Genomic DNA, 21209 nt, shown 5'->3' on the forward strand with positions numbered 1-21209 from the left:
TTAAATGATGCTATCTCCTCTGTCTGTGCTCTAGAAATAGAACAACAAAACCTGGATGACAGCATGTCTGTTTACAGCATGGTTTACTGAGTTTTTTTTTTTTTTTTTTTTTTTTGGAGAAGTCTTGCTCTCTCGCCCAGGCTGGAATGCTGTGGCACAATCTTGACTCACTGCAACCTCTGCCTCCCAGGTTCAAGCGATTCTCCTGCCTCAGCCTCCCGAGTAGCTGGGACTACAGGCAGTTTACTGACTATTTTAAGACCACTGTTGAGACCTACTTCTCAGAAAAAAAGGTTTTTTAAAATATTACTGCTCACCGGGCAAGATGGCTCACAGCTGTCATCCCAACATTTTGGAAGGTTGAGGCAGGAGAACAGCCATGAGTTTCAGAACAGCATGGTCAACATAGTGAGACCACATCTCCACAGGAAAAAAAAAAAAAAAAAAAAAAAAAAAAAAACAGAAGTGAAACAGGAAAGAAAAATACATATATATATAAATTTTTTCTTTCCTGTTTCACTTCTTTTTTTTTTTTTAAAGAAATCAGAGCCTGCTGGGCACAGTGGCTCGCACCTGTAATCCCAGCACTTTAGGAGGCCAAGGCGGGCAGACTGCTTGAGCTCAGGAGTTCGAGACCAGCCTAGGCAACATGGAGAAACCCCATCTCTAAAAAAATACAAAAATCAGATGGCGTGGTGGTGCACACATGTAATCCCAGTTACTCGGGTGTCTGAGGTGGGAGGATCACTTGAGCCCAGGAGGCAGAGGTTGCAGTGAGCTGAGATCGCATCACTGAACTCTAGCCTGGGCGACAGAGCAAGACCCTGTCTCACCAAAAAAAAAAAAAAAAAAAAAAAAAAAAAAAAAAAAAAAAATCAGAGCCGGCTGGGCACAGTGGCTCACGCCTGTAATCCCAGCACTTTGGGAGGCCGAGGCAGGTAGATCACCTGAGGTCAGGAGTTTGAGACCAGCCTGGCCAACATGGTAAAACCCCGTCTCTACTAAAAATATAAAAAGTTAGCCGGGCATGGTGGCACACATCTGTAATCCCAGTTACTCGGGAGGTTGAGGCAGGAGAATCGCTTGAACCCAGGAGGCAGAGGTTGTAGTGAGCTGAGACCGCACCATTCCACTCCAGCCTGGGCAACAATAGTGAAACTCTGTTTCAAAAAAATAAAATAAAAATATAAGAGCCTCACTTATCCTTCAAGGTGATATAAACTACACACGCACACACATACACACACACACCCCTACACACACACTCTACAGTAATATATGTGCATATAAATGTATATATACTACTATGTATATACTAATATATTTACATATATTTTACATAGATGTACATGCAATATATTAGTGTAATATATACTATATTTGTGTAATATATATATTCATTTATTACTGTAATATATAGTATAGGATTATATTCTTATGGATAAGCAACAGAAGTGATTTCTTGAGATGAAATCTACTCTGGTGGAGGCTATGACGTTGTTGAAATGACAACAAAGAATTTAGAATATTCGTAAACTTAGTTGATAAGGCAGTGGCACGGTTTGGGAGAACTGACTGCAATTTTGAAAGAGTTTTTCTACTGTGGGTCGAATGCTATCAAACAGCATTGCATCCTACAGAGAACTCTTTCAGGAAAAGAAGTCCATTGATATGGCAAACTTCATTGTTATCTTTGTTTAGGGAATTGCCACAACCACCCCAATGTTCAGCAACCACCACCCTGATCAGCCAGCAGCCATCAACACTGAGGCAAGACCTTCTACCAGCAAAAAGATTATGACCCTCTAAAATCTCAGGAGATCATTAGAATTTATCAGCCATCAAGTATTTTAAAATTAAGGTGTGTACCTTGCTTTTTAGACATGATGCTATTGCACACTTACTAGACTTTAGTATAGTGTAAACATAACATTTACACACACTGAGAAACCAAAAAGGTTGTGTGACTCACTTTCTTCTGACACTCGCTTAATTGCGGCCATCTGGTACCAAACCAGCAATATTTCCAAGGTATGCCTGTATGTACATCATATCCCAGAGGATGCCAAAGGCAGGTAGAACTCCTATGTTGCCTTACCTGAGACAAGGGTAACATATAGCCTCGGTATTTCGTGGGCAAAAATTCAGTCTTTATGATTAACCTAAACAGGAAGAGGGAAAAAGCACAATTTTGTTTTAAAAAAACTAAATAATCTTTTAAAAAATAATCAGTTTTTCTTGTCACAGGGATAAAGAATTCAAAAGCATAGATGTCGATTATATATCAGAAGAGAATTGTGACAGCTAATATCCACATAAAAGAACACTAAGAACTAAACTGAGAGCTGCTCCTGAGTTTACATCTTTACTCCCAATACTTGAAACCTTCTAACACTTAAGAAATGTAAGCCTGCCCGGGTGCGGTAGCTCACACCTGTAATCCCAGCACTTTGGGAGGCCGAGGTGGGTGGATCACCTGAGGTCGGGAGTTCAAGACCAGCCTAGACAACATGGAAAAACCCCATTTCTACTAAAAATACAAAATTAGCCAGGTGTGGTGGCACATGCCTGTAGTCCCAGCTACCTGGGAGTCTGAGGCAGGAGAATCACTTGAACCCAGGAGGTGGAGGTTGTGGGGAGTCGTTTTTGTGCCATTGCATTCCAGCCTAGGCAACAAGAGCAAAACTCCATCTCAAAAATAAAAAAATAAAAAAAATAAATATAAGCCTTATCTATTTTGCCAAGGGAAGCACTGGCAAAATGTTTTCCCAAGCCTGATTCCCTTTTCTTATTTATTTATTTATTTAAGAGACAAAGTCTGGCTGTCTCCCAGGTTGGAGTATGGTGGTTTGACCACAGCTCACTGTAGCCTCAAACTCCTGGGCTCAAGAGATCCTCTCACCTCAGCCTCCCAAGTGGCTGGGATTACAGGTGCTCACCACCACACCCGGTTGATTTTTTAATTTTTTGTAGAGATGGGATCTTGCTATATTGCCAATCCTGGCTACAAGCAACTGTTGCACCTCAGCTTCCTAAAGGGCTGGGATTACGGGGGTGAGCCACTGCACTCAGCCTGATTCTCTTTTCTAAAACATATTGGGAAATGAAAATACACCCAAAGAAGGTAAATAGTTCTCTCAATTCATGAGGACAGTCAAGGCACAAGTTTCTAATTAAGTACATATTTTCTTTGTGAATAGAATAAATGGAAACATATTCCATCAGTTTTCTAATTGCTCTTCTCTGCTGCTGTTATTAGCCAGAATTTGGGGATTTTAACATATTTATTGAGCTGTTTCCTGGGGAATGTTTTACATTTTTACTTAGCTTCTACTCCTTTAGGGCTTCAAAGCTCAAAGTTTACAGTATGCCCCAGGGAAGAACAATTCTTTCTCTAACACATGAAGGCAGTAATTAGGTGCTTTGACATCTCCTAAAATATTTTAAGAATAACCTGCTCCAAGGCACCAAGAAGAGAAGAGCCCAAGGGGCCCTGTTAATTCAAGGGGTGGGGAATTCCTGCAACTGAGGGTTCTTCCCTATTTTAGGCCATTTAGGGTAATTTCTGGACATTGCCATGCATTTGCAAGCTGTCCTGGCACTTGTGGGAGTGTCTTTTGGCATGCTAATATATTAATATCATTAGAGTATAAAAAGTAGTGAAGACAACCAGAGCTCGCTTTGGTCGCCATCTTGGTTTTAGTGGGTTTAGGCCGGTTTCTTTACCACACCTTGCTTTATCAGCGGGGTCTCTTGTGACCTGTATCTTGTGAAAGCAGTCCTGCTGATCGCCTATCTCTTCCTGTGACTAGGAACGCCTAACCTCCTGAGAATGCGGTCCAGCAGGTCTCAGCCTCATTTTACCCAGCCCCTATTCAAGATGGAGTCACTCTAGTTCGATCCCATCTGACATATTCCTCCCCCACCTTTTACAAGAGGAGTCTTCAATCATAGGGTGATAGTACTTAAAAACAGTTACTCCTAAATGTTACAGGGGCTTATGGTCAAACTACAGTCTTCCAACAAATTTAAGAAATTAATAAATGATGTTTGGATTGACTTCAAAAAGTTTTTTTTTTGAAGAGAGAGGGTCTCACTATGTTGCTCAGGCTGGTCTTGAACTCCTGCGCTCAAAGGATCTGCCTCAGTCTCCCAAAGTGCTCAGATTACAGGCGCGAGCCACAGCGCCCAGCCTGGGTTGACATTTTTGTTACCTAATATGGCACTTTTCATTAGCATTTACTGTAACAAAATATTACACATCTACAAAACAATGAATAGCCTTATGAACAAAAAAGCTAACACATGCTTGATCTAGCACTCTGTTAGCCTCACCATCAAGCATCATTTTAAGGAGGAAATTGTTCCTGCTGGAGCATTAAATAAGCAGCTATCACTAAAAACCAAACAAAGCTCAAACTGAATTTGCACAAGTGACTTCCATACATCTGTAACTTATCAATGCTGTAAAATCGGAAATAAAATTTGAAGTGTCCCGTCCCCCCGCCCCCATTCACCTCCCAACCACCACCATCTGAATGGATTCCCTCCTTAGCCAGGGTACTCTAAAATTTAACCTGAAAGACTGGTTCAGGCCACGACAGGAAGTGTGGTCGGACATGCCTCATTATACCCTTCCAGTATTAACATCAACGCAGACCTTAAGTCAGTAAGAAACATTTACAATCTATTTTCTCTGAAGCTGGCTACCTGGAGGCTTCATTTGCATGATAAAACCTTGGTTGTGGAGACCAGAATGTCTTAAACTAGACATTCTTTTCTACTGACAACTCTTTCAACCAATGCCAATCAGAATATGTTTAGATCAGCCGGGCAAGGTGACTCACACCTGTAATCCTAGCACTTTGGGAGGCCAAGGCAGGTGGATTACCTGAGGTCAGGAGTTCAAGACTAGCCTGGCCAACATGGCAAAACCCCATCTCTACTAAAAATACAAAGAATTAGCCAGGCATGGTGGCAGGCATCTGTAATCCCACCTACTTGGAGGCTGAGGCAGGAGAATTGCTTGAACCCAGGAGGCGGGGGTTGCAGCAAACTGAGATTGTGCCATTGCACTCCAGCCTGGGCAACAGAGCAAGACTCTATCTCAAAAAAAAAAAAAAAAAAAGTCATATGTTTACATCTACCTGTGGTCTGGATTTACAGCTACCTGTGGTCTGGAAGCCCCCCACCCTTTGAGTTGTCCTGCCCTTCCAGATGGAACCAATGTCAATCTTACATGTATTAATTGATGTATTACGTCTCCCTAAAATGTATAAAACAAGCTCTACCCCGACCACCTTGGGCATGTGTCCTCAGGGCCTCCTGAGGCTGTGTCACGGCCACATCCTTAACTTTGGCAAAAATAAACTTTCTAAATGGACCAAAACCTGTCTCAGATATGCTGGGTTCACAATGCTTTTGGTCCGTTAAGTGGGGTGTGTGTATCAGGACCTGCAGGGGTACACGTTTCTGTCTCAGGCCCTCTGGGTAACATATTTACCCCTGTGAGTGGCCGGACACACCACAGCCCACCATCGTCCGCAGGAAGACAAACCAGACGTACGAAGGAGCAAACGACGTCAGCAAGGAGAAATAGGCCCCCCACAGGAACGAGATGAGCAGAATCTGAAACAACAGAACACATGAATGGGACCTGCCTCAATGCGGGGAGGAAAGAAGCCCTAACATCTGAAGGCGATTTTGTTTCCATTCTGATAGTTGCTTCTCTGAGGAGCTAATCGATAGCCAGCCCAATGGTCTTCACAATCATCCAACAACACAATCCATGCCACTCTACTGTCTGGAAGCCCAGACCTACCAAGTTCAGACCGGTTTTTAAAACTACCCTGCTGTGCCCACCCTCACGGGTGGCAGGTCCCTGAACTTGGACATCAAAAGGCAAAAACGTGTCCTCCCTACTCACAGGGCTGTTGGGGACAGAACGAGGCAGTATGTTGGGAGGAGTACAAGGAGAATGTTTAAGGTATTTGCTTTTTCTTTAATTATAAGGATCATATAAGTTCACAGTAAACAATACAGAAGAAAAAAGAAAATGTAAAAATTGAAATCACCATTGATTGTCCAACCCAGAGAAAATACTCTTAACACTGTTTTATCTTCTCTGTTTGTAAGAGAAAACAAAGTGTTAATGGCTGTAAATAGTGCAGTGGAAAGATGTACTCTCATACATGTAATATAATACATAAGACCTTGCTCTACTGTTAAAGTTGTTTCGGATCTTCTCATTATTAAAATAAGCTGGGATGAGATCTGCATAAGTTGTTATGCCCTCTCTGATATCTTTAGCAAGCTAGATTTCTGGAAGATAAATGTTCAGGTTAGCAGAATGTTTTCAAGGTTCCTGATTCATACTGCCAAGCTGATGGTCAGAAAAAATTATACCAATAGGATTTAATAATATTATATAATAATAATGATATAATAACACCAATAGGGTATAATAAGGGTGTCTATATACTTGCAAGGCATGACAATGTCCATTTCAACGGTGCAGGACTCTTTAAGGAAAAAGTTCCTTACATATTTGATAAGGAAAAATTATATCTTATTATGTATTTTGTTTTTGATAACTCCTGTGCTTTAATGTTTTTTCAAGGATTCTTGACAATTTGTATTTCTTTTATAAAATGCCTTTTTGTGCTTTTTGAGATACTTGTGTTTTCAAATTTACAAGAATCTATGATATTTATTTCATGTACTTTAAAACATACAGCCAATTCTATTAATGTTTTCCTTTGAGGTTCCTCCATTTGTGTTTATGCTCACAGAAGATTTCACCAGAAATCAAGCGAATAGAAAAGACAGACCTGGGTTTGTAACCAGAAGACATAATTTATGTCTTGATGTCTAATCTTAGTAGGTACGTGACTTTGAGCAAGTAGCTAGTTTCAAAGTTATACCAATGTGAGCTAAATGTGTAGCTGCTTATGTTTATACCTGCAAATGTCCACATTCTAATATGTTTTAACTCCATACATCCATCAACTTGAGAAAGAAAAGCGACTCAGAGCAGTCTGAGGAATGTGAGGTATGCAGAATTTATGAGGTCCAGAGACACAGGAGCGTGCGACTCCAGTCACATTCCCGCACCCATGCCCAGGGTAATTGTATAAAGGCATTTTGTTTTTCTTACCTTCCCTGTAGTTTCCAGACTAGCTGATAAATCACCTAAAATGTTAACCACAAGTTGCACAATGTGACGCTCATCCATTATCTCCATGTTTTTAGATTTTGTGACACAAAGAGCGATGTAGAATCAGCTGATAGCTTACCATTTTAATGAACCAATGTAAATTATTAGTAAATAACTTAGGAAGTGCCCCCAAATTCTTTTCTCCCCTCCTTTAAAAAACTCAGTTGTCACTGCTGCTAATCGGAGCATCTATTCAGGGCAACTGGACTGTATGACTTCTGGGCTGCAATCCTCAATCTTGGTCCAAATAAACTCCCTACTTAAATTAATTTTGCCTCTGTTTCTTCCTTTAGGTCAATATTTCTGGCATAGCTGGCAGGGTTCAGAGCAACACCACCCTTTACCCCCTCAATTACCCACAGTCTCCTCCTGAACTTGCTGCACGAACCCACTGTGTTCCCCTAACTCCAGAGATTTCACTGGGGGCAAAAGGGTGAGTCTTTCTGAATCTGGCCCTCCTTTCCTTTAGGTTGAGGTCCAGAGTTTGGGGGGCTTCTTTATAAACTCTCTCGTTTAAGAGCAAGGGCTTCCATTTCTGTCCCTGGACATTCAGGCGAATGGCTCTGCAGAGGACTTCTTCTTTCTCTGCCTCTGCCTCATGAAAGCAGGTTTGGCTTATGGTCTTGGCCATCCAGCACTAGTGGTTTGACTTTTTCTTGTCCTAAAATTCCATCACAGGCTTTAAAACTTGCGTCTGTTTCCCACTGATTGTAATTTGGACTTGTCTTCTCATTTGTGACCAGTTCCTGCTAGTCTCAGACAGACAGGTGCCTGAGGGTGAGTTTTCTCGCCCCAAAGATAAGGGAGACTTGCTCCGTCCGAACCCACTTGGGTGCTCTGGGGGGCTAGAGACTTTATGGACATTCATTCATGGCACGTAGCTGTCTCCCTGAAAGAACAGCTTCTTCTGAGTTTGCTGCTGCAGCAGCAGTGGACTAGTCACTTAAACAAAAACCAGAGGAAAAAAACCTCCCAACAGGGCTGCTCTGAAGGGCAAAAGGGGAATCTTCCATTCCCCTTATTAACTCATTAGAAGTGAATTTACGGATAAATGGAGAACAGATGTGTGCCCCTACTGATATCAGATATCAGAGCCACTATCTGTTCTCAACCCACCACAGTAAACTGGACATGGTGGAGGCATCTAACCAAGCCATGACTGCTTCTAAGTCCCAACCTTTAAAAGTTCAAATAGAGCCACTTAGCGGCCTTCATTCCTTTAGTCCTTCTTGGTAGAGATTTCTTAGAACTCTATAATACCTGCATCTCCTTTTACTCCACACCTGGACTGCAGAGGAACAGCCGCAGGCACAGATACCCTGAGAAAAATGTCCAGAAGATAAGCCTGGAATGTTCCATTAGGGAGGGAATATCTGCATTTTCTATCTTGGGTATTAGGAGGGAGATGCCTACTAAAGAGAAACAGCAATAAGGTTGCCCCAAAAGAATACATGAAAGACTATTCCAAATGCTACTGTGAGGGTTCACCTACCTTCCAGCGGCCATATCTGTCAGCCAGGAGGCCAAAGAGGATACTGAAAACCATGTAGCCAAAAAACACCATCTGCAAGTGGGAGGGAGACAAAACGGTTCTCTAAGCAGGTTTTAGATGTTACTTTACCCATTAGCCATTTTCACTAGATGTAGGCTGGAAATATGTGAGGGATGGAAGTTAATTTGAAGAACAGGGTTTCACAAAGCACTTGCTTGCCCCTGAGGCCCTTCATGTTCAGAATTTCAGAGGCAGGCTTTTATGATCCCTGTTGGCGGGAGCCTAACAAGGGAGACACTGCCTCAGGTGGAAACGGGGTCCTCTGAGCTGCCGCCACCTGTTGGTCCACCTGTTGCTAGAGGGCGGCTTCGGCTCCACTCTGTTCAGACGTGTACTTGTGAATTTCCACAATAATTTTTAAAACTGTCCGTTCATGCGCTGCCTTATTCAGTACACAAATTGGGGCCACTAGAAGCAGTCTCCCTTTATGTTATTACAAATAAACATAACTTTAAACACCACGTCCAATCGCTCATTTAAAAAACTCTTCAGAACATATATAAGTCCTAAGATAAACCTACTTCTTTTCCTTACTCGTTCTCACAATGGCCTGTCCTCCCCTGATAAAATTCAAGGACCTGGGATTTGACACTAGGGTTTTATTTATTATAACTTGGCCTGAGACGTCAACTGCTGTCTGCGCCTCTGGGCTCCTTAGTTTCCTGCCTTCAAGAAGTTCAGGCTTCACTGCAGCCCTGACCGACGGCCTCCAGGGCAAGCAAAGGAATGCCGTTAGCTCGCATTTCTAGGGGAAAACAAAACAAACCAGAAACAGCTCTGTTTCCCTTTCGCTGTCGCTGTTCTGCTTCTTTTCTCCTTCCCTCACTCTTTGGAGGAAAGACTGAAATGCAGTTCTCCCACACGGAACCATGTGTTCATCATATATGTTCTTTCACGACAAAAGCCACGACTGGGCCCTGCGCGCTACACTTTCCAGGACAGAAATGTTCCGTAACCCTGTTAGACCGCAGAGACAGAAACCTGTCCGCTCACTGGGGCTCCGGCTCTCCCTCTCCCTCCCTCCCTCGCCCGGATCCTCAGTGGCGCCCCTTTCTTGCGCACCCTCCCCTGCCTCTCCCTTCCCCCACCCTCTACCCGGAAGACGTCCTCCCTCCCTCACGCGCCCCACCTAGCTTGCCTGAGCCCCCGTCGGGCGCGCGCCTATCCCTCCAGCGCCCCTGAGCCCCCATCGGGCGCGCGCCTATCCCTCCAGCGCCCTTGAGCCCCCATCGGGCGCGTGCCTAACCTTCCAGCACCCCTAATCCTCCATCGGGCACGCCCCTGACCCTTCATCTGGCGCACGCCTAACCCTCTAACGCCCGTAATCCTCCATCGGGCACGCCTGTGACCCATCGGGCGCGCGCCTAACCCTCTGGCACCCCATATCCTCCAGCAGGCGGGCGCCTAACCCTCCAGCGCCCCTAATCCTCCATCGGGCACGCCCCTGACTCTTTATCGGGCTCGCGCCTAACCCTCGAGCTCTCATAATCTTCCATTAGGCGCGCGCCTAACGCTCCAGCGCCTTTAATCCTCCATCAGGCACGCCCCTGACCCTCCACCGGACGCGCGCCTAATCCTCCAGCACCCCTGATCCTCCATCGGGCGCGCCTAACTCTCCAGCGTCCCTGACCCTCCGTCAAGCGCGCCCCTGACCCTCCAGCGCCCCTGATCCTCCAGGGGTGTGCCACGCGCGCCTGATCCTCTCGTGTGCGCTTTCCCCCTCCCCCGCACGTCCTCCTGCTCACCCCCAGCTTTTCCTCCTCTGCCACCCTGGCACTCGACCCTTCCCCCCTCCTCCCATCCCCGCCCTCTACCCTTCCCCTTCAACCCTCACCCTTCCCCCAACAGCCCTGCGCTCGACCCTTCCTTACCCCCACCCCTGCCGTCAACCCTTCACTCCCAGCCCACCCTCGACCCTTCCCCCGACACTTCCCCCCATCCCCGCCCTTTCCCTGGACCCCTGACACTTCTCCCCGACCCCCGCCCCCGACCCTTCCCCAAACCACCCCCGACCCTCCCCCCAACCACCCCCACCCTCGACCCTTCCAACCACCCCCACGCTCTATCCCTTCCCCCGCGACGCTCTATCCTTTCCCCACCCCCACGCTCTATCCCTTCCCCACCCCCACCTCCACGCTCTATCCCTTCCCCACCCCCACGCTCTATTCCTTCCCCACCCCCACCCCGCCTCCCTAGGGTGAGCTCTTTTCTGCAGGTGCTTGTGTTTAATACAAAACATGACTCCCCTGTTTGATTTAAGCAGCACATAAGGTGTTTCTTCAGCATGACTCTTACAAAACACAAGGGCCATCATAGCCCCACAATTCTTTAGTTTTCTCAATTAACAACTGCTTAGAAAATGGGGTTGGGGGGCCTGGGAGACAGTGACAACGTTGCTCATTAGCCTGGCCCTTCCGTTTAGCACAATTGTTCCCAGTAAGCTCAGGAACAGGGTCAGAGTCAGACAGACTAAGCCAAGACAGGAGGATGGGAGGAGCCCAGAGCAGGAAACAGTCTGGCCTTGGGAGAGTTCAGTTGCTTAGAGAGAAGTCTTCTAAGCTGTGATGGCCTAATGAAGGAGATTGTGTACCTGCTGGAAGAAGCCTCTGTAGGCACCGTTAGGAAACAGCACAAATGCAACCAATGAAATGTGAGCTGTAAATATCATATTTACATGTGTATCATGTACTATAAAAAATGGTATCATGTAATATAATTTTGTAGTGCAGGTGCAAATGCCACACCTGGATCTCCAGCATTCTCAAGGAACTAAGATGTGCATATATACAAACCGACTGGGGTACAGATCAGTTAGAATTAAACATAAAGTTATAGAGTCACCCTAAAGATACAAGGATTGGCAAGTAATGCTTTTGTGAAAGCCATGAGAACCAAAATGGAGTCACTTAGGCCACATCCTACCAAAATGGGATCGTAGGCAACAGAGGAGGGGCTCTCAGGCATGCGTGCCTAGCACAGAAACTGTAATAAGGACTCTGAAAACCACAGCGTTGCACAAAGACCACTGATGGCTTGAGCCCAGGAGCTCAAGGCCAGTCTGAGCAACAGAGTGGCATTCCCCATCTCAAAAACAAAAACAAACTGCTTCTGCAAGAACAATACCCAGCCTGTTCAACTTCAGATTGATGCCACTGTTGTTACCGATCCTTGTAGCCAGGGAAAAGTATTTCAAAATAGCTTATATAGCCTTCCTCATTTTGCCTTTAAGAAACTCTCGACCTTCCTTCCCTTCCTAAATACATCTATGGCCCAGCCATGGTTCTCCATAGCACAGGAATTCCCAGATTGCAATCCCCTGTCATTCCTTTCCAAATAAACTCATTTCGCTGGAGAGCTTCTCTGTTATTTTAGGTTGACACTTTCTAAAGTATTTTATACGTGGAAGAAAATGGAAAGCAATCGAGTCAATTACAAGTCTAAGTAAAAATGTTGATTTCTAAAAATTTTTCTAAAAGCATATGATCTGAGACACCAAAAGAGACACCCCTTTAGCAACCGAGATGGGCCCCAGGGTTAAGGAAACAAAAGTTATCTACAGGTCAAGGGTTCAGAGCCTGGCGGACATGGCAGATTTCTGAATTCCTTTCTGAGATATTAAGCTGATTTACAACCCAGACCACTATGGTCCTGACTGGACAGAGGACCGGATCAGCCTTACAGACGTTCTTTTTGGATAAGCTACTGCAGACCTCAGGCCAGTTTCAGCAGCTTATACAGACAGTGCACAAACTGTTTTTGTGTTCTGTAGTTCACCTTTTGACATAAACAGCCAAATTCCACCTCATTTTAATGCTAAAACTCTCCCCAAAGTGAACATATGATGTATGTTACATACATGCTTACCTAGTCTGCATGTAGGCTCCCCTCACAAATATGTATAGCTTTGCCCCCAAACCTGCCAAATATGTATGATGCTGGCCTTGTGAAACATAAAACCCAACCTGTCCTTCTCCTCTTCCAAGAGAAAGCACCTTCAGTGCACACCGGAGACTATCTCTTTCAGGCTTGCAAATCACTATTGCCAATAAAGCTGTCCTTTCTATTATTTAGCCATCCTGGTGGTCTTTGGGACAACAAGTATTAGAGAGCTTTAAAAGCACAAAAAGCAACCAGGGCACCAAAGTTAATAACAGGAGTTTTAATGAGGGAAATGGAACTAAGATAATATAATGGAAAAATAAAACATCTCGGGACCCCCAAACTCATCACACCAAAGAGGAGGTTAAGCCTGAAGACAGTCATGCAACACTGGCCATCCTTTTCCCAAATGAATAGCTGTTGCTTTACAATCTTATGTCAAAGTATTATCCATCAGCCAGACCCCCCATGGAAAATTCTTTGCTGGTCTTGAAACCCTTCAAGATGCATATCCTCCTGTAAAGCAAGGACATGTCCATTGTAACTTAGGTTTTCAATCTAAGTCTAGCTTCTACAACTAACATCTGTCTGTTAGATTTCACACTGATAATGTTGATTGCAAGCTCATCTTCCCAAGTGATGAGAATCATTCTTCCCAGAAGATGAGACCATTCTTCCACCTACCTGAGACATCTGCATAACTGATGCTTCCTTTACTCTCCCTTTTTTCTTCCAATGTTCACCTCATTTTATATAAAATGTAGATTTACTGGGCACTAATTAAAATCTCACAAAAATGTAACCATTTGCCTCACTGGCTGGCTACCCACCTCTTCTTACATGCTTTCTTTCCTTTAAAAGAGAATATAAATCCTGAGTCGCCCAGAAACCTCTGCTTCAAGCCACAGATGTTTCCGTAACTGGTGTTCTTGAAACCGACACTGCAAAATTGTAACTGAGTCACTGAAAGAGATCTGACCTAACCAACTCCATATCTTGCTTCTAACCTCCAAACTGTCCTTGGTCATTCCTAGGGGTAGGCTGAACTAGCTACAGGAGAAGCTTACTTTATAGTTTAAAACAAAGATGATAACCGCTGTTTCCCAAAACCAACCTCCTTCTTGGCTGGGGACTAGACTGCCTTTGTAGGACTAACAAATTAGCCACAAGATTAGAAATTATGGTTTAGGGGTCATACAGCTGGAGGCTACAAGATTCTGACCCTCCCTAAACTGTTCCTGAGATGAGTGCTTGAGATATTTTGCAGATGGTACACTTGATGGATCAGCTGGTACCACCCGGACTGATAAACTGGTCCTCTGATCTTGTGGCACCCACTCAGGAACTCAATCAGCGCAAGAGGATGTCAATTCCCTATGATTTCATCTCTGACCCACCTAATCAGCACTCTCGACTCACTGGCCTTCCCCCATCCACCAAGTTGTCCTTAAAAACTCTGCTCCCCAAATGCTCGGGAGACTTATTTGAATAACAATAAAACAACTCTGGTCACCCACAGAGTGGCTCTGTGTGAATTACTCCTTCTCTATTGCAATTCCCCTGTCTTGAGAAATCAGCTGTCTAGGCAGCCGACAAAGTGAACCCGCTGGGCTGTTGCATTCTTCTCAGTCACACCCTCAAGCTCTGGCTCAATAAACCTCAGATGACTGAGATTTTTGCCACAGTATCTCATTTGGGTTAGCAAAAATAAGGGCAGATTTTTAGATGTGCTGCTGTGATTGGGTGTACAACTGGAATCCAAACTTTCCAGCCTCCAAGACACAGAAAGAAACACAACTGGGCAATGCCATGGATTATCTGAGACAAGAACTCCAACCAGTTCCTCAAGGGAGGGACTTGTCCCTGGTGCCACTCCCAAAGATTAAAATTCACAGGTAAGATTTGGTTAAGGCAGTGAGTGACAGGGATACCCCCTTCCTCTGTCACTTTCTGGGGTTACTCCTTTGAGCACAGCCTTGTAAGTTTGAGGGGCAGGAGGAATTCTTCTGGAATTCACCACCAGTTTCAGACTAGCTCTCACTGTCTTACAGAATTTGCCCTCAAGGCCTCTGCCACCTGACTGTCCTCCTCCACCCATCATGGTCTACCTACCTCCCAGACACTCCCTTTAGTGAGGATTTGAGCACCTGGGCTCATAGTTCTTCTTTCTGTGAAGTTGTTGGGACCCAGAAAGTGATACAACAAAGACTGGCACTTTGACATGTGGAGAGGATAGAGGCAGCTGCATCAGAATCAAGGTCCCTCTAACCTTGTCTTGCTCCTTCGCCCTCAAGCACAGGGAAGGGCTCTCTGAAGTTTCCTTATCTGACAAGAAAGCTTTGTTCCAAAAGGAATGCAACTGGGCCAGGTGCAGTAACTCAGTTTGTAATCCCAACACTTTGAGAGGCCTAGGTAGGAGGATTGCCTGAGGCCAGGAGTTAAAACCCAACCTCTTCAAATTAGCCAGGTGTGGTGACCCACCTCCCAGCTACTCAGGAAGCTAAGACAAGAGGGTTATTTGAGCCCAGGAGTTCAAAGCTGCAGTGAGCTATGATCATACCACTGCACTCCAGCCCAGGCAACAGAGGGAGACTCTGCTTCAACAACAACACAACAACAACAACAACAAAAAAGGAACGCAGTTATCCTAAACCCACTCCCTGTGGATCATGTCAAATTATCAAGATCAGCCACCAGAAAAGAGAAGGGGCTGGGGATATCACATTGCCCCAGACTTTTCACCTAGTCCTCTGAGGGCAGCTCCCAGAGATCACCTGGATAACAAAACAACCTTTGTTCCACCCCTCACCTTCCTATAATGCCTGCCTCACACCTCCCTGGTCCATTCATTCTCACTAATGACTTATTGCCCCTCTAAAGAATCTTTGCCCACTGTCGTCCTCCCCTATGAAAAAGGCTATATGTTTCTGTCCCACACTGGGTTATTGGTAATCACTCTTGTGATTCCTTCCTGCTATGCCCATCAAAATAAAATTTTGGATGCCTTGTCTCCCATGAATCTACCTTCTGTCAGTTGATTTTTTAGTAAACTTTTGGAAAGCGAAGGGAAGTTTTCCCTTGGCACCTACAAAGTCCTGTCTTCATTAAAACCAACTTCAATACCCAAGTAATCAACCTTTCTCTCCTCATCTGCTGGTTCTTTGACCTCCTTGGCTGATGTTACTTCCTAAATACATCCCAGAACACAGAACTTCACTCTACCACTTATACCACAGCCCATTTGAAACCATCTTTGCAAAAATTATAATAATGAGAAAAAATTATGACAGTGAAAGAGATCTGACCTAACAAAATTCATTTTGGCTTTAACTTCCAAACTGCCCTTGGCCATTCCTGGGCATGGGTCAAGCTAACTTTTGAAGAAATTTAGTTTACAGCTTAGATAATAGCTCTTCCCAAAACTAAACCACCTTTATAAAAGTAATAAAAGGCCACCAGGTTGGGATTATGAGGGCCCTGAATTCTGTTAAGATGTAGGCTTAAAGGATTACCAGCCACTTTCCAGCCTTTGTTCTGGAGGTCACAAGATCTGCAACTTCCCCAATTACTCCTGGAAATAACATCACTATTGTAGAACCTAAGATTGGCCTTTTGAGAAGTCTTTTCAGACTTCTGTATTTTTGACAAAAGGATAACTCCACCCCAACCCATGACCCGTGACTCAACTGGTCTTGTGGCCCCCTACAACTCATAAGCAGACTCTGTGTACAAGGTCCATTTTCTACACCACTATGATTGTATCCCCAACCAATCAGCAACACCCATTCCCTAGCCCCCTGCCAACCAAACTATCTTTAAAAAACCCTTGCCTCCAAATTTTCAGGGAGGCTGATATAAGTAATAATAAAATTCTGGCCTCTGGTTTAGCCAGCTCTATGTCTATTAAACACTTTCTCTATTGCAATTCCCCTGCTTGATAAGTTGGCTCTATTGGGGCACTAGGTAAGATGAACCCTAGGGCAGTTACACCCTCACTGCCCTTCTACCCTGCAGCCTTCTCTCCTTGGAGTTCTTAGAAAACTGACCACATCCTTCCCTGAAGCCTTCCAATGGCTCTCCACCCTCCACAGTGTGGCTTCCAACATTCTTATACATCAGGAGCCTCTTTTAAGATTAAACATAAATATTTTGCAAAGCTCTATGATAGAAGGTACACTTTCATACCCATTTAATCAGAAATGTATAATGACTATGAAGTCAATAATGCTATTATGTTGATTTTTGTTATACAAAATGGCAATCTGAAAAACTGTAATATGTATATTTGTCACATATGTTTTGCATGAGGGTTTATATGTGTTTGGCCCAATGTTGGGAAGCAGTGGCTATAGAATGGAATTTATGCTTAGCAGGTGGGGTGCTTCTGGCCCTGCCCACCTCTGCAACTTCACCTCCCATCACTACATCTTTCTATTTAAATGTGATACTCCTTGTAGTCTTCTCAGCACACATGCATACACACATGCTTTTTGAACGAATGATGGATATCATCAATTCCATTTTGTAGCAAAACTTGATGTGTAACTCATAAGGCTATTGTTTCTTTTTTGAGATGGATTTTCACTCATCACCCAGGCTGGAGCACAATGGTGTGATCTCGGCTCACTCTAACCTCCTCCTCCCAGATGCAAGCAATTCTACTGCCTCAGCCTCCCAAGTAGCTGGGATTATAGGCACCCACCACCACATCTTGCTAATTTTTGTATTTTTAGTAGAGACAGGGTTTCACCATGTTGATCAGGCTGGTCTCAACCTCCTGACCTCAGGTGATCTCCCTGCCTCAGCCTCCCAAATGCTGGGATTACATGCATGAGCCACTACACCAGGCCCATAAGGCTATTCTTAATGGTCTTTGAGAAAAGTTGAAGGAGTAACGGTACAATTCAGTGAGGGTGATTGGTAAAGTCACTATGGTCCATGTAAATAGCTTCTCTAGTGACTCGATTTAACCTACGACTAACCCATGACTTTGGGATCACTTTCTGAATTGCATGTCTCATGTGGATAGTAAGCAGTTTAGGATTATGCATACTAGGAAAAGAAAAAGATGAGGAAGACATCAAACGCTGGTTTCAGCCTGCAAACCCTTGAGTTTTGGAAGCCAACATACCAAGTGGTGAGACACCCTTTGTCTCTCAGCCCTGCAGGATGGAGGAAAGGGAGCCCAGGCCCTCAGTTAGCTTGTTCACAGCACAGGAAGCAGGTACTTACTGTGGTTACTAATGCCACCTGCCAATTCTCCAGTTGCCATTCACAGCGGATGACAGGAGACACAACAGCTATCAACATGATCTCCATGGCCTCAACAACCTTAAAGAAGAGGGACACAATGCCATGTCTAAGTGCCAGCTTGTCATTACTTCTTCCCAGGTCTGCCTACCCATCATCCTACCTAGTCCTGTCCCCTTCGTCCTTCTTCCCCATTTAGGGAGCATCTATTGTATACCCACATGGCACTGCTAGTTGGATAAGGAACTACAGAACTTCAGCTTTCATGGATATGACCTTCATGGTTTGAAAAACTTGAGAGAGTTCCCGAAAATTTGTGAAACGTATTCACTTATGATTTTGTTGACCAATGCAGTTGCATGGTAGCACTATGGGGGAGCTGTGTGAAGGCCACTCCCATAGCTAAGGGGTGAAACTAGCTAACCAGCAGCATCCACATCAACGAGCTTTGTTGTTTTGTACTCATGATTGTGAAGGTTGCAGGGCACAAGCCTTATAAATGGATTTTTGAGACAGTCTCTGATCTCACACTGGTAAGTTTCACGAAAGCTGGAAAACAAAGCAATGAGTACAAAATAATATGAGCTCGTCAGCAGGAAAGTTTTTTTTTTTTTTTGAAAAAAAAAAAAGAAGAAGAAATGGGATCTCACTATGTTGCCCAGGCTGGAAACTCCTAGGCTCTAGTGAATCTCCCACTTTGGTCTCCCAGAGTGCTGAGATTATAGGCACAAGCCACTGAGCTCAGCCTAAGAAAATGTGTCTTTAACAGACTTAGTGCTACTAAATATTTCTTTCAATACAAAGTTTGAGTATTATCCTCTATCCATATCTTGCAATCCATTATAGGGATAAGTTTGTCTCTCAAGAAAAAGAAGGAGATGCTAGAAAAGAATTGAAGGAATAATTAGAAATAGATGATGAAAGTTAAGTACAGGATCACAAAGGATGAGTCAAAGATGACTGAGATTTTGTGTTTGGTGGAAGGGAAGAACACTGACATCACTGACAGGGACAAGGTTATCAGGAGGAAAAAAAGGGAATTAAAGGAGAAAATGAATTTGTTTGGTGTTGAGAGTTCAGAATGGATGGAGTTTTATTCCTTACTGGTTTATTTCCTTCTGGAACCCTTTAGAAGAGTGGCATTTGGTTAATATGGATCCAGCTGTTCTGTATTACTGAAGGAAGATGAGTTTACTAAATCAAAATTTCTTAGATTATTATTATTATTTGTAGACAGGGTCTTGCTCTGTCACCCAGGCTAGAGTGCAATGGTGCAATCTCAGTTCACTGCAACTTCTGCCTCCTGGGTGCAAGTGATTCTTGTGCCTCATCCTCCCGAGTAGGCGCGCAGTACCACACCCCGCTAATTTTTGTATTTTTAGTAGCGATGGGGTTTTGCCATGTTGGCCAGGTTGGTCTCGAACCCTGGACTCAAGTGATCCGCCCACCTCAGCCTTCCACAGTGTTCAGATTACACACATGAGCCACCGGGTCAGCTCTTCTGAGATAATTATGCTGTCTTACTTCTGAAACTTTTTGAACTTAAACTTGCCAGCTGGCTAACTGAACTTCTCTTAGGGGAGAAGGACCAGGCAGGGAGCCAGAGTGGGGTACACAGAGGAGCTTCACTCTAGACCTCAGGGAACGTCTTAAAGACGACCAGGACTGGCCGGGCAAGGTGGCTCTTGCCTGTAATCCCAGCACTTTGGGAGGCCAAGGAGGGCAGATCACTTGAGGTCAGGAGTTCGAGACCAGCTCAGCCAACATGGCAAAACCCTGTCTCTACTAAAAATACAAAATAAATTAGTTGGGCATGGTGGCACATGCCTGTAATCCCAGCTACTCAGGAGACTAAGGCAGGAGAATCGCTTGAACCTGGGAGGCAGAGGTTGTAGTGAGCCAAGATTGTGCCTCCACACTCCAGCCTGGGCAATAGAACAAGACTCCATCTCCAAAAAAAAAAAAAACAAAAAAAAACCAACAACAAAACACACACACACACACAAAGACGACCAGGACTTAGGACTCCTGGTCACAGGCTGAGGCTGCTCAGCTGCTGTGGATGCAGTTATATACACAGTCACATGAGGCCCTGAAACCCAACTGCTGCTTCTACCTGTTCAGGCCTCTGAATGAGAGCCTGAACAGGTGGAGGGGCCACGGCCAGGAGGAGCTGCGGGCCCTCACTGTCAACATGTCAATGCTGATGGAAGGATCCTGCTCACAAAACACCCCATCGTAAGACCAGGCAAAAGATCTGGTTCCTGCACCCACATAAGCAGTTCTGTCTTCCTTTGTGAGACAGGAGAGGGTGGCCCGGCAGAAAGCCCCTCCTAGCCGGTGAGCTGGGAGAATTCCCACGACTATGAGGCACTTGAAGAGTAGAGACCATTTCACTTCCTCAGGATGTTCTGGGCGAAGGTAGAGAAGAGTTGATAGGAAAACTCCACCTCATCACACCTACTTGTCCCTTGAAATGTGGAATTTTAAAAATTTGGAGCCTATGAGACCTCACTGTACAGATAAGGAAGTCTTCTAAATTGTACCATTGGTTATCATCAAAGTAGGACTAGGACACATCTTGCCTTTCTCTTTTTTGTACTAGACTGTTGCCTGAGGCCGGGCTTGGTGGCTCAGCCTATAATGCCAGCACTTTGGAAGGCTGAGGTGGGAGGATTGCTTGAGTTGAGGAGTTTGAGACCAGCCTGGGCAACATAGCTAGAGTCCATGTCAAAACAAAAAAAAGAAAAAGAAAAAAAGAGAAATAGACTGTTGCCTGAGAATGCAACACTTTTGAATGAAAGATGCATCAAACTCACATGGCTACCTCCAGATCACACAACTTTTTTTTTTTTTGTCCTGAGACAGAGTCTTGCTGTGTCACCCAGGCTGGAGTGCAGTGGCGTGATCTTGGATCACTGCAACCTCCATATCCCGGTTTCAAGCAATTCTCCTGTCTCTGCCTTCTGAGTAGCTGGGATTACAGGCATGCGCCACCATACCCAGCTAATTTTTTTGTATTTTTAGTAGAGACGAGGGTTCGCCATGTTGATCAGATTGGTCTCAAACTCCTGACCTCAGGCGATCCACCCGCCTCGGCCTCCCAAACTGCTGGGATTACAGGTGTGTGCCACTGCGCCCGGCCCACACAACCCTTTCTTATACTTTTTAGCTGCATGGGGAGGGTCAGAGCCCTCTAGCGTTTTCTCACTTACCTCCCTCCTGTGTATTTTTACCCTCCGGCTCAACACCATCGTTGGGTAGACCCCTTGTCTTTGATTTTCCATTCTGTCTGATTATCATCAGGCATCT

At 44.7% G+C, this 21209-nt stretch overlaps 1 protein-coding gene across 5 annotated transcripts in view; it reads right to left on the reverse strand.

Moving 5' to 3' along the window:
* SVOPL (SVOP like) overlaps window positions 1–17978 on the reverse strand; it is a 73797-nt gene extending 55819 nt beyond the window's left edge. For 2 of the 5 annotated variants that reach the window (XM_037991140.2, XM_037991138.2), the window contains exons 1-4: window positions 17880–17973; window positions 8709–8780; window positions 5504–5628; window positions 2099–2162 (exon numbers count right to left, since the gene is read on the reverse strand). In XM_037991140.2, coding sequence (XP_037847068.2) covers window positions 2099–2162; window positions 5504–5628; window positions 8709–8780; window positions 17880–17966 — 348 coding nt within the window. In that variant the 5' untranslated portion in view covers window positions 17967–17973. Of the gene's footprint in view, window positions 1–2098; window positions 2163–5503; window positions 5629–8708; window positions 8781–10014; window positions 10097–10421; window positions 10481–17879 lie in introns of those variants that run through there. The other 3 variants (XM_007983072.3, XM_073009381.1, XM_073009382.1) reach the window with 3 other exon arrangements.
* Window positions 17979–21209: the final 3231 nt, after the last annotated feature.

This window comes from Chlorocebus sabaeus, chromosome 21, assembly GCF_047675955.1.
Source record: "Chlorocebus sabaeus isolate Y175 chromosome 21, mChlSab1.0.hap1, whole genome shotgun sequence".
NCBI classification, from domain to species: domain Eukaryota; kingdom Metazoa; phylum Chordata; class Mammalia; order Primates; family Cercopithecidae; genus Chlorocebus; species Chlorocebus sabaeus.